General features: G+C 37.8%; 1 protein-coding gene across 1 annotated transcript in view; it reads right to left on the minus strand.

Moving 5' to 3' along the window:
• Positions 1–13,958, minus strand: part of KIF18A (kinesin family member 18A) — a 67,333-nt gene that overhangs the window by 37,831 nt on the left and 15,544 nt on the right. Inside the window, exons 9-11 of the mRNA XM_008148946.3 lie at positions 11,725–11,887; positions 6,956–7,120; positions 1,670–1,791 (exon numbers count right to left, since the gene is read on the minus strand). Coding sequence (XP_008147168.2) covers positions 1,670–1,791; positions 6,956–7,120; positions 11,725–11,887 — 450 coding nt within the window. The remainder of the gene's footprint in view (positions 1–1,669; positions 1,792–6,955; positions 7,121–11,724; positions 11,888–13,958) is intronic.

The raw sequence follows: 13,958 nt of genomic DNA on the forward strand, positions 1-13,958 counted from the left end.
GTTTATTTCATACCTGGAAGCTTGTACTTTTTGACTCACTTCACATCTTTCGCCCATGCCCACCTTCAGCCTCTGGCAACCAGCAATCTGTACTCTTTATCAATGAGCTTGAATTTTGTTTTGTTTTTCTAAGATTCCACATATGAGACCATATGGTGTTTGTCTTTTCCTGCCTGAGTTATTACATTTTGAAAACTAAGACTTATGGGGAGGAGTCAATAGGGAAAAAAAGGGGACATCTGTAATACTTTCAACTAAAAGATAAATTAAAAAAAAATAATTTAGGCAAGGTTATACTGGTAATGTAAGCTAGAATTCAAGACCAATTCCAAAACTCTTACTTTTTCTACTATGACATTCTGCCTGTTTGAAATGCTTTGGTCACCTAACTTTTAAATAAGTAAGAATTAGAAATCTTTTTGTATATTTTGAGGCAAAAATTTATGTTAAGTGTACTAATCGCTTTGTCTTACATAGCAAATATAGTATGGTTAAAATAAATTAACGTGTTGCCCTGGCCGGGTGGCTTAGTAGATTGGAATGTCGACCTGTACACCAAAACGTTGCAGGTTTGATTCCGGATCAGGGCAGGTTTGATACCTAGGCTGTGGGGTGAAACCTGGCTGGGGCACGTGAGGGAAGCAACCCATTGAGATGTTTCTGTTTCTCTCTCTCTCTCCTTCTCCCTTTCTTTCTCTAAAAAAAAAAAAAAAAAAAAAAAAAAAAAAAAAAAGCATATCCTCTAGTGAGGTGTAAAACATAGTAATAAATAAATTAATTAATGCTTCTTTTATAACTAGCTCTTGGAGGTAGATTAAGTGTTGGTTAATAAGTATTCAATGTCTGCTTAATGTACAGCATGGGGAGATTAGGTTGAGCTTGTATTCACAGAAGAACAGCTCCATAAAGTTTTTCCTTTCCCTTTTCTTCTTTTTAAAAATAACTATCTTACTATGATTTCTCTTAAATCATAAGTATGAAAAGTTAATTTCCAGTTATTTAAGAAAACTACTAGAACTCCACCAGGAAGCCCTAAGAGAAGTAAATTTCTCATTTTTCTAGAGCATGAAAGTGACACCTAACCAACATATCCAAAGTAACAAAAATAAAGATTGTTATACTTTTTTACTATAATGTTATTACAGACTCAAATGATGTTACTAGTGAGCTAGTAGAGAGAGCATGTAAGAGATACTGTACCATCACATAACTGGATACTTGATGTAAAATATATACACATTTAGTAACTTCACTTTAACGATAGAACAATATTATTCTGGAGTTAAAAATTCTTAAAAACTGCCTACTTAAATATTTAGTTAGCATTAATAGTGAGTGCCTCTAAGAGGGAAATGGATAGCTAGTAGACAGATAGAGACAGATTCCTTTTCACAATATAGGTATCCTTTTCAATAGCACATGGCATATATATTACATAAAATAATTAATTAAAAATGCTTTCAAAACTATAAAGCACTATAAAAAATTAGCTGGAGAAGAATCACATCTTTTATACTTTCTCAATGCTTCCTGTGTATGCTTTCTGATGCTGGTAGACACTTCAAAATAATGTATCCTGTACCAGATAAAACTCAGTTTTCTGGCTTGGAAAAGTGAACTATGTTTCAGGTTCCTTAGGTCTATAGCATAGGTCAACACATATACTCACGCCTCAGTCTGCCTATGTTGCTGTTCCTGAAGACTAGCTAGATCCATCACATGTTTAATTTGTGCTTTCAAATCGTTGTTCTGGAGGTGCAAATGATGACAATGAAGATCTTTATTGAGTTCCTAGGGAAAACAATGTAAACTATACATAAACTATATATCAGATTCTTTTAAGAATGTAAAAGTTAAATCAATTTTAATAAAACTTAGTTTATGTTGATAGTTTTAATTCTTTAAATGATTTTTAAAAATTAATTTCAGAGAGAGAGGTAAGGAGGAATGGTGGGAGGGAGGAGGGAGAAGGAGAAGGAGAGAGAGAGAAGAGAGAGAGAGAGAGAGAGAGAGAGAGAGAGAGAGAGAGAGAGAGAGAAACATCAATGTGAGACAGAGAGACATTCATTGACTGCCTTCTGGGCTGAGGTTGAAATCCAAAACCTGCATATATGCGGACTAGGAATGTAACCCACCACTCCTTGGTGTACGGGATGATTCTCCAACCAACTGAACCACACCGGCCAGGGCCAACAGATTTAATTTTTTTATCCTTGGAAACAGTTTAAAAAATAAGCATCCTGGTACAGGTATTTATAACTTACTAGTGGCCCGGTGCACACAATTCATGCATGGGGGTGGGGTGGGGGGGGGAAGTGTCCCTCAGCCCAGCCTGCACCCTCTCCAATCTGTGACCCCTCAGGGGATGTCCAACTGCCAGTCGGACATCTCTCTTGCAATCAGGGACCACTGGCTTCTATCAGCTCACCTGCCTTCCTGCCTCATCGCCCCTTACCACTCTGCCTGCCGGCCTGCTCGCCCCCAACTGCCTCCCCCCCCCCCCCGCTGGCCTGTTTGCCCCCAACTGCTGCCCCTGTGCCGATCTGATCGCCCCCAACTGACCCCACTTCTGGCCTGCTCGCCCCCAACTGCCCCCCCCTGCCAGCCTGCTCACCCCCAACTGCTCGCTCCCCCCGCCAGCCTGATCACCCCAACTGCCCTCCCCTCCTGGCTTGATTACCCCTAACCGCCTCTTCCTCAGTCCTGCCACCATGGACCTCTGGAAGGTCTCCCAGTCTAATTAGCATATTACCCTTTTATTAGTATAGATAAGATAAATTGCAAGTTTCCTCAGAAACAGGTCAGAAACTCACAACCAATTTTATTATGGTCACAGTTTCTTAGTTTATCCAACTTGTTCATTAGACTGAAAATACATGACTATGACCAGTTTTTCCTTAAATGTCACTTTTTTTATGGAGGCTTTTCTTGAGCATTATATTTAAAGATGGATACTCTCCATCCCCAATAGTCTTTGTCATAGCATTGATCAGTGACTGTTCATGTAGTTTCTGTCTGTACTAGACTTTAAGGTTCAGCGCCAGAACAAGGGCTGTGTCAAACTAGTTCAGTGTTACTGCCCCAGTTTACAGTTGCATGTAATAACAATTTCTTGCTTTAACCGGATCTTGGTATAAGCATCAACCTACAGAAAAAATGTGGAAAAGTCTTCTGTAGGCTCCCATTTTCCTAAGCTTCATGTGTGTAGGCCCAAGTGTTATTTAACCTACCCTCTAAAACTACTTATCTTTCCTCAGGCTTACTAAACCTCCAGTATGAAAAATGTCAGCTAAGTGGTTACACTGAAATACTGGTAAAAATACAATAGCATTCTTGAAATCTTTAAATAGGAAAATTTTAGTCAATAGAGTGAAAAGAAGTAGGGGGCTGAGACAACAATCCCATAAAGTAAGGGAGCTGTGCCTGGAGACATCCTCCTAGGGACAATTCCCATAATCCATTTTAGCTCTTCAATATTCCTCACAATCTGCAAGTAACCATTAATTCTCTAAAAGCTTAAAGTTGTTTTTTCATTTCTTTTAAAACAAATACTTTCTATGTCTGTAGTAGGCACCACGGCAGGAAAACAATGTCATTTAGTGTGTCCTAGATATATTAAAGTTGGGGCTTATTTACATGACTCATCATTATATTTGAAGACATACAACCAATATTTTAGAGAAAACTCTCTTTAGGAGTCAGTTATGATATGGTTAGAGTACTGGCCTATGTCAGGTGATTTTAGAGATGGGCTCAGCCATAACACAAATGCAACGTTAAGCTAAAATTAAGGTCTTTATGGAGATGAATTTATCTGACTAAAATTAAGAGCTTGAAAACATGATCTCTTTAGTGTTTTCCAGTTAGAAAATTCAATGATCCTGACAGTGCAAACGTATTTGCTAAATACTCCATCTTTTCTCTTTAACCACACACACACACACACACACACACACACACACACACACACACACAAAATCCCTTCTTAAATGCTTCCCCTGTTAATCTTATTCCTTTGTTTTAAATCACTCTTCTTTTAAAGAGGCAAGCGTTGATTGTATAATTATATTAGTCAATAATGGGCCTTGGCTAGCCTGTCATCTTTAAAAAACCAAGTTACAACTTGAGTCTTTTTTTGTCTTGATATACTAATGATTAAAAGAGCATTGCCTATTCAAAGAACTACAAGTAGGTTAGTAATGGCTGAAGTGAAAAATATAATGAGAGGTGATATATAAAACTTGAGGTATTCAGGTGTCATGCTAGGCCTAGGAAATCATAATAGAGAGATTATATTAGAGACAAAAGCACTGAACAGTGTGATTTGATCAGAGTTACATTTACAAAGCTCATTTCAGTTGCAGTGGAGAGAATGAATTGCAGTGCAATATGAATGAAGGCAGAAAGACCAAATGCAGCAGTCGACTAATGGGAGCAGGAGTCTGATTTAGGGTAGGAAGCAGTGGGAGATAGAGAGAAGTGAATAGGTTTGAGACGTGAAGAGGTAGATAATCCAGGAGGATACAGGAAAAAAAGACTACCCCTTTGAAAGTCATAGTAGTAGGTCTGTGTCCAGAGTTGTATGACTGTGGATAAGTCCTTTTACAAAGTTATATCTCAGTTTTCTTACATAGGGAATAATGGCTTATAAATAGATGCTTTAGATGTAAAAATAGCCATAGGAAAAAGAACTGAGAGTAGAATTAGGGTGGCAAGAATGAAAACAATCTAATTTTTCCAAATTAAAATCATGCTTCAAAACACAAGGACTTAAATCAGATCCAGGTTCATATTCAGGTGGGGGAAAGTTCTGCTTAAGAGAGTTTTAAAAGACAGACTGCTACTAAAATTCTATTTGACTATATTAAAAAATTTTAATTTACTGAAAATAAATCTAAACAATTTTAACTTCAAAAATGCTACTAAGTAGAACAAAAGGCAAAAACAAATTAGTAATAATAATAATAATGCCAGAAAGAATACCCTACCATTTTTTTAAATTGGGAGTTTATGATAAATATGAGAAAGCAAAGGCAAACTAGGTAATTTCTACAATATTTCCCCTCTTTAATACTAAATAAGTTCTTAAGTCCTTTCCTGAGTCATAAATTACAATGTTGATTATATAGGCAAACATATCATGAGTATAACATAAATTAGATAAGGCTATTATGATGAAAATACTCCAGTAATAACATTTAAAAACTATATATATTAATTTTTTAATGAATGTACTAATGTCACTTGAACCATACACCTAAAAATGATTAAAATGATAAATTTTATGTTACATTTTACTACATGCACAAAAATTTTTAGCTCTTCATGAAAAAGCTTTTGCTCACTCGAAGAGCTAAATATTCTATTAGAAAGTCATTAGCATAAGTAATAGTAATAAAGAAAACTAAGGAATCTAGTAATTATTGTAAAATAAAGTAAAAAAATAATTTAATTCTAACAAAACCACTGATAATTTCATGTCATTTAGACAATGATTGTCTTGAGATTAAGACTGCTTTAGATATACATGGTCTTGAGCAAATAAATGAAACTCATTATAAATAAGTAAAACCAAAAGCTACGATAAACATTCAATATCTGTTAACTTTCCAAGAGAATCAGTGCTTGCACACTGAATGAGAAACACTCCTTTGGCCAGACATATCAGTTGTTTTCTCTGAAACTTTGGCTTGGGTACGCTGATGGAGACTGTTGCATTTTATGATGAGCCTCTACAGTTTTAGATGCCTCAAGCCTAGCATGGAATTTCAAAAGTTACATTTTCAGTCTACTGCTTTTCTTGAAATTAAAAGATTCTTGGATTAGATACCAAAATTAGCTGATACACAGTACAAAATTTCAGAAGAGCAACATCAAAGTAAAGTTGCTCCTCCTTTAAAAAAAAGAGTAAAGGTCCTGGCCAAGTGACTTGGCTGGAGAGTTGTCCCATACACCAAAACGTTGCAGGTTTGATCCTGGTTGGGGCATGTACTAGTATGTGAGGCAACCAATCAATGTTTCTCTCTCTCTCCCCCTCCCCATCCCTATCCTCCCTCTCTCTAAAATCAATAAACATATCCTCAGGTGAAGATAAAGAAAAAAACTGTGTAAAGAAGTTCTTTTAAAGTATTAGGTATTTTAATCAAAATCAGTTCCTTTGGCCCTGGCCAGTTTGTTCAGTGGTTAGAGCATTGGCCTGCTGACCAAAGGGTCACGGGTTGGATCCCCAGTCAAGGGCATGTACTTTGGTTGCAGGTTCAATCCTGGGCTCTGATCAGGGCACGTGAGGGAGGCAAACAGTTAATATGTCTCTCTCACATCGATGTTTGTTCTCTCTCTCTCTCTCTCTCTCTCTCTCTTCTACTCTCTCTAAATATCAATCGAAAAATATCCTCAGGTTAGGATTAACAACAATAAAACAGAGTAACATTTGAAAGTAAATTTACTCTTCTGAAAGTAAAGGCGAATCTAGTAGGCAATTAGTGATGCAGGTGATATGTGCAGTTAAAAACGTAAAATTCGTCAATTAAATCTCAGAGAAATGGAGCAATAGTTTTCTTATGAAAAATATCTACTCAAGAACAAAGACAATGAGGTCAAAGAGCTCAGTTCTTACAAAATAAATATGAATATACAGGCACACTTTGTTTTACTGTGCTCTGGAGATACCGTGCTTTCATCAACATTGAGGCAATACTCTCCCACCAGCAAAAAAAATTATGACTCAATGAGGGCTCAGATGAGGGCTAGCATTTTTTTTTTTAGTAATACTTTTAAATTAAGGTATAAACATTTTATTATATATTATGCTACTGCATACAAGGACTATAATACAGTATCAACATAATATTTATATGCACTGGGAAAATTTGTTACTAGCTTTATTGCGATATTTGCTTAATTGTAGTGGTTTGAAAATGAACCCACAATGTCTCTGAGGTATACACTTTCGTACCTTTGGAATGTCACCATTTTGACCTAAGAGTCTCATTTCGGTTTCGACACGATGGAGCCAATTAGTATTCTCATCAAATTGCTTCAATTCTTCTTCCCTTTTCTTCTGTAAGTAGCAGCGACGAGTTTTCAACATTGCAAGTCTATGATCTCGTTTGCAAGTGGCCTGAAAAACAATGCATTTAAGTTAATTAGGAAAACATGCATGTGATATTAGTAAAATAGTATATTTTCTTATAAGTGTGCAACTACAGTCTATTAAGTAAGGCTACACTTTCGTACTCAAAGCTATATCTTCTCTAAAATCTCATAATACTACTGCTTACAGGAAAATAAAAACTGAGTTGTGAGTCATTTTATAAAATTACATGTTGAGAGTTTATGGCTTTCAGGAACAGAATGGCCAAATTGAAGACTATAAATAACTTTCGTGTATGAGTGTGTTAAAATACATTCCTTTAAATGTTTCATTTGAAAATTCCATACACTGTCTGGTAAGTCCCATGATTTTCTTACTAAAAATTAAAAAAGATGCATGTCCTATTCTTGTCTTCACTCCAATTTGAAAGATGTGAAGAAATAGCGTTTTATTGTTCTGGTTTTACCTATAAGGCCTTTAGGTTGGCTCGTGTAAATAACAGAAAATAGAGCTTATTTCAGAATAGTCATAAATATCTGATCTTGCTTGATGCATAATGGATATTACAAATATTTTTGGTGTTTTAACCTAGGCCTGAAATGAGATCAAAATTGGCCTTTTGGTTTCTTACCCGAAGCCAAGGGTCTTGCACACTTTCATAGAAACTATGGTCTAGAGCAGCTTGACCTGTCTGGGCTATTTGCCAAAAAGACACTGAACTTGATGATCATCCATTATGATGGCTGGACCTGAGACAACAGATCCCTATGAATTAAAATATGCTCCTGCAGCTGATTTTGGAAGTAGAAAACTACATGAAAACACATTTGAGGTGGTGGTCTAAGAGGACTTGGAAGTAATAAGAGAAAGCTTTTTAATAAATAATATATGAATGTATCTCATGCAATACCCATGTAATTAAATTACATAAATGCATAAAAATAAAATTAACCTGATCCTCAATGAATACCAAAACTGAGGCAAATAGTTATCCAGTATTTTCAAAATGTTTATTTTTCCACTCTTTGGTGCATGAATATGTGCAAAGGTGGGGTCTGGCTGGCCTGCGCCGATAGGGGCCCATCAGTCCTGCCGGCTGGGGGGAGGGGCCAAAGGTGGTTGGCGGGCCGGACCCACCCTCTGGTCAAACTTCCAGTTGAACTCCTGGTCAAGGGGACAATTTGTATATTAGCCTTTTATTATAGACTAGAGGCCCATTGTAGGAAGATTCCTGCAATAGGGCTTCCTGTAGTGGTCTCTGCCACCCCGCCTGCTTCCCTACCTTCTCAGCTGCCTCGCCTGCTTCCCTCCCTTCTCCGCTGCCCCGCTTGCTAGCTTCTCCGCAGCTTCACTCCCTTGTGCAGCGCTTGGCTTCCTTCTACGCTGTCTTCAGTCTTCACTCTGCGCCTGGATATGCAAATTAACCACCATCTTGGTTGGGTTAATTTGCATAGTCACTCCTGATTGGCTTGTGGGCATGGCTTGTGGGCGTAGTGGAGGTAGAGTCAATTTGCATGTTTCTCTTTTATTAGATAGTATGCTTAGAACTCATGCTTCTTGAGTTTACATCTTACTAGTATTAAAACATGCTGAGCCTTAAACTGTGCATATTATATCTTCACCTTTTGCCCTAATACATCTTCTATTAGATAAATGCATGATTTTGAGTCTATCCATTTGTTCACATTTCCCATCTTTTTATCCTGCATCTTCTTCAGACCTCCCAATTCCTTAATTCTCTCTTCAGCTATATCTAATATACAAAAAGCATAGCATGCGTTAAGGGCATAGGCTCCAGAAGCAGCTTTCTTGAGTTCAGATCACAGCTTTGACACCTATGAGCTCTGTGACATTGGGCAAAATGAATTATATGTGCCTTGTGTCCTCACCTTAATTATCTTACCTAATAATGGACTAACATGAAAATTGACTGTATCTCCACTATGCCCACAGCCATTCAGGAGTGAGTATGCAAATTAACCCGACAAAGATGATGGGTTAATTTGCATATGCAGACGCGGAGCGGCCGGGCGGGGCGGGACGCCTGCTATGAGGGGGAGGGGGGCTCAGAGGGAGCTACAGGAGTGGTGCTCTGCCCGGGAGCGAGGACTCGCAGGCTCCCGGGTGGCCCAGGAGTGAAGCCAGGGGAAGGAAGGCCTATTCTTGCACGAATCTTTGTGCAACAGGCCTCTAGTGAGGATAATAATCCTAACTAATAAAAAGGTAATATGCAAATTGACCGTACCATCGGCACACCCACAAGCCACGCCCACCAGCCAATCAGAGCAAGTATGCATATTAACCCAACCAAAATGACTACAGCCACAGAGAGCAAGGTTTCTCAGGACACAGAGCAAGCCAAGCTTTCCACGAGCCGTTGCAGGACTAAAAGCCTCCACTCAAGCTACAAAGTTTCAATTATAGAAGGTAAACAAATTCAAACAGAAATGGTGGCAGAATGGGGGAAAAAAAGAAAAAAAAAGAAATGGTGGCAGAACGGAGCTTGAGAGAGCAGGCCAGGGTTGCCGGCAGGAACAGGGGAAGCAAAGCTTTCTTGCACACCCTGGTTGGGCACAGGTCTCCGCTTAAGGCTACAAAAGTTTCAATTATAGAAGGTGAATTAACTGCAACAGAAATGGCTGCCAGCTGGAGGGAGCAGCAGGCTTGGCTCCACTCCAGGCTACAAAGTTTCAACTGTAGTAGGAAAATAAATTCCAGATACCAGGGCCTCCGCTTGAGTTGCCAGGGGGCGTGGCTGGCCTGCAAACCACCACAGGCCCCTCGCTCAGGCTGACCCACGCCCCAAGGGAACCCCCACCTGATCCGGGACACCCTTCAGGGCAAACCAGTTGGCCCCCACCCGTGCACCAGGCCTCTATCCTAACTAATAAAAGAGTAATATGCAGATTGACCATCACTCCAACACACAATATGCCTGCCCCCATGTGGTCAAAGATCCTGCCCCCATGTGACACAAGATGGCAACTACAAGATGGAGAGGGCAGTTGAGAGGGACCAGGTCTGCAAGGGAGGGCAGTTTAGAGGGACCAGGCTTGCAAGGGAGGGCAGTTCGAGGTGATCAACCCTGCAAGAGAGGGCAGTTAGGGGTGACCAGGCCGGCAGAGGAGAGAAGTTGGGGACAAACAGGCTGGCAGGGGAGCAGTTAAGCATCAATCAGGCTGGCAGCAGAGTGGTTAGGGGGTGATCAGGCTGGCAGGCAGAAGCGGTTAGGGGCAATCAGGAAGGCAGGCAGGCAAGCAGTTGGGAGCCAGCAGTCCTGGATTGTGAGAGGGATCCCATATTGGAGAGGGTACAGGCTGGGCTGTACCCACCGGGCCTAAACGGGCAGTCGGACATCCCTCCAGGGGTCCCAGATTGCCAGATTGGAGAGGGTACAGGCTGAGCTGAGGGAAAACCCCCCTTCGTGCACGAATTTTGTGCACTGGGCTTCTAGTATTATATATTTCACAGAATTTTCTGAGAACTTAATGAGTTGATATACATAAAGTACTTAAAACATTGCCTAGTATTGTATCTATAAAGCGAATTTTTTAATTCAGTAACTAAACTTTAATTTCTGGATATTTCATTTGTTTTTCTTCTCAGATATGGATGTTCTTTTATCTTTGATTCATTTATTGTTAATTCATTTTGATGACTTTATTCATTTTTAAACTTTTTATCAGAATGCTCTATTAGCTAAAGTTTTGGGTATTATGTCATATTTGCTAAGCTATTGATTTGTTTATGATGAACTGCTCCACCACATATTTTGAATTTTGGATAGTAAGTTCTCAATGGTGGTTTAAGTTGAGGGTCTATTTTACTAGGCTCATTTTGCATTGCTTCTGCCCAGGTCTCCATAGATTATCACTGGTCTGATACCATTTTCTATGTTAATTTCTCATCTTAGAAATTTGCTAAACAAAGCACAATATTGTAAAAATTCAAACCTCAAATCCTGTGAAAAGTATTATGTCTATAATGAAAGTCTTCCAATGAGACATTTTTCCTTATTACTCGGGCTAGTTGGTAAGATATTTTTTCCTGGTGCACTCCCAATATGAAGCATGCAGGCCTCTGAGGTTCCCAGCTTTATGTGGTGGCTGTCATTCCTAACCCCCTGCCTCCCTTGGGTCCATTACCTAAATAGTGGTGTACATCTAAGGCAAGGAAGTAGGAGTGTTTTGTGTGTGTGGAAAGGGAGGGCAGTGTACTATTGCACTAAATAAAACCAACTCAAAGTTGGTCTGCTTTTCTTATCACCATGCTATGGAAATTCTAATAATGTCAGTGATAAAATATTCTTACCTAGGGAAAAAATTGCCATTGGTCTAAGTTGCCCGCATCTGGCGTAGACTGCTCCCCTTACGCCACCTTTGGTACTCAACTCTCCTTGAGTGTGTTAGCTTCATTCATGTTAGATATTTCAACAACCCTCACAGAAGTAAGCTGCCACTGATTTTCTTTCTTGTACAATAAACTATGCCTTTATAACAATGCTTACTACATTTCCTCCAGAACTGCCAGGTAGCTGTTGAGAACGGGTGATTACATAATTTCAAATTTCTAGAACGGCAAGTTCCCATGGTTTATATTTTCTAAAATTTAATTAAAAAGTTGTTAAATACCTTTTCTACTTTGTCTTCAGAGCACAGCATTTCTATCTGTTTATGGCACTGTTGTTGATAGAATGACTTAAGTTCATTTTCTTTAAGTAACATTTCTAGCTTCAGATATTCTTTCCTAATTTCTTCTCGATTCTGGAACAAGCAGTTCAGAATTTCTTGATATCTACAAAAAATAAACACATGAAAAAGTCACTAATTTTGTGATATATGATAGAGTTTACTTAATGAAATGCATGAACAAAAAATATAACACTCAGAATAAGACTCAATAATAAACGGCAAATTGGTTCAAGTGACTGTTTCTTAAGTTACAAAAATATTTGGAAATGGTTATTAACTATTTTTACTATAATGGTCTTCTCTCCTTCAAGAAAAATCATGTTACTAAAGATATAAGTATTATAAGGCCTCTATTATTAGACTGCATTTTGCTTAGCAAAAATAAAATATTCATTTGTAGGAAATAGGCGATAATCTGAACCTGTACTATCCCAATTCACAAGGTCCTCAAAGCAACACAGTACTTAGCGTGTTGTTTTGGTTTTGGCTCACTGTGAAGAAATAAGCAGTGGGTGGTGTAATCATATGGTGCCTCCAGTGCCTCCTAGGGAAAGTGAGATGGCCAGTTTTTTGCTTCAGAACTTGTTAGAGTGAAAACACACCATAAGGTCAGGGACCCCCTACAGCCTGGCTATGAGTCAGTGATACGGGCCATGACCCAAAACATACAAGTTTACAATGTGGTAAACCAGAAAAGCCACTGTAGTGTGTTTCCTCAAAAGGGAAATATAGATTTAGAGAATCAAAGTTGGGGAATTTGACTTATATCTCCTCCATAACCATAAAGACCTCAAGCTGAAAAACTCCTCAGAAAGCCCAACAGTGATCCTGCAATCCAGTCTGGGTCAACAGAACATTTATTACAGCAATATCGTAATTTTATAAAAATATATCCCCACTTTTAAGTTATAGATCAGTTCTTAGCTACAGCAGCAGTATGAGCAGTATAAATAGTCACATATAGGCAAAGCTCTCAAAGAAAAATTAACTGTGAAACCTTTAAAACTGTAACAAAATATAAGCACTTAAAAATAAATGTTCTTTGACCAAATATTAGATATACTTGTAAAGATCTGTGGTAAAAACACTGCCAATTTACGTCAGTAGTTCCTAATGAAACTCTACTGGGAATGAATATAAAACAAAATACATCGACTTTACTGCAGTTTTGTCCAACTGATAAATATTTAATAGAAAGTATATATGGACATTGCAATTTCATTGTATTATATTACAACAACACTAATGCCAGTAAATGAATTGATAAGATAATTTTTTAGTTTTTCTTTAACATTTTACCCAAGGACATAGTTAAATATTTGTCGATTTTGTGGTGCAGACTTATTTCAATTAGTGGTGTTTAAGGTGAGAGGAAGGTTGCTAGAGAGCTCCTTAAAAAACAAAACAAAACAAAAAACCAACAAGACAACTATCATTTTAAAACAGAAAGAGTTTTAAGGGATTGACAAATATCTATTTTGTAATCATTTAATACATTCAAGTAACTAGAAAATAAAAATATTTGTTAATAACTTTAGATGATATATGAGGAATATTAAATTCTTACACAATTTTCTTGATATAGTCACAAAAGAAGTTTTATAGTTATTCTGTATAAAGAACAATTGCATTTCCTTCTTGAATATTATCTTTCCAAATAGCTTTGACAGATATCAAATACTGTATATTCTTCCCTTTATATATTTAAACTTCATAAACATGTTAACTTTTTTTAAACAGACACTTTGCAAATTAACGACATTAAAAAAGTTTTTTGTAACAGTGTGATTGATGTGATGAAAGTTATCTCACACATTTCTTTCAGGAGATAGTTACTTTTAAGGGAAAATGACAAAGATATACCATTCTATGATTAGCTTCTTTATAAATATAAGTAAATTATTTAACATGTTGCATGACTTATAACCCTAAGTTTTTATTGTTGGTAAAGTCAGGCTGAAATGTGAAAAATACCCAAATAATTGCTTATTTCATAGTTCAGACCATCTCCCTCCCGAATCATTTTACCAGAGGAGAGGTTTGACAATTAAAAGCCATCAGCTCTAGAAGTCTACTATTTGCAAGGTGTTAATTGATAACCAGATATGGTTAAGTAGGGCTGAGCAATTGCATGCAAGCAATGACTACAAATCTGAACAGTTGGTGACTTAATT

Source organism: Eptesicus fuscus, chromosome 13, assembly GCF_027574615.1.
Source record: "Eptesicus fuscus isolate TK198812 chromosome 13, DD_ASM_mEF_20220401, whole genome shotgun sequence".
NCBI classification, from domain to species: domain Eukaryota; kingdom Metazoa; phylum Chordata; class Mammalia; order Chiroptera; family Vespertilionidae; genus Eptesicus; species Eptesicus fuscus.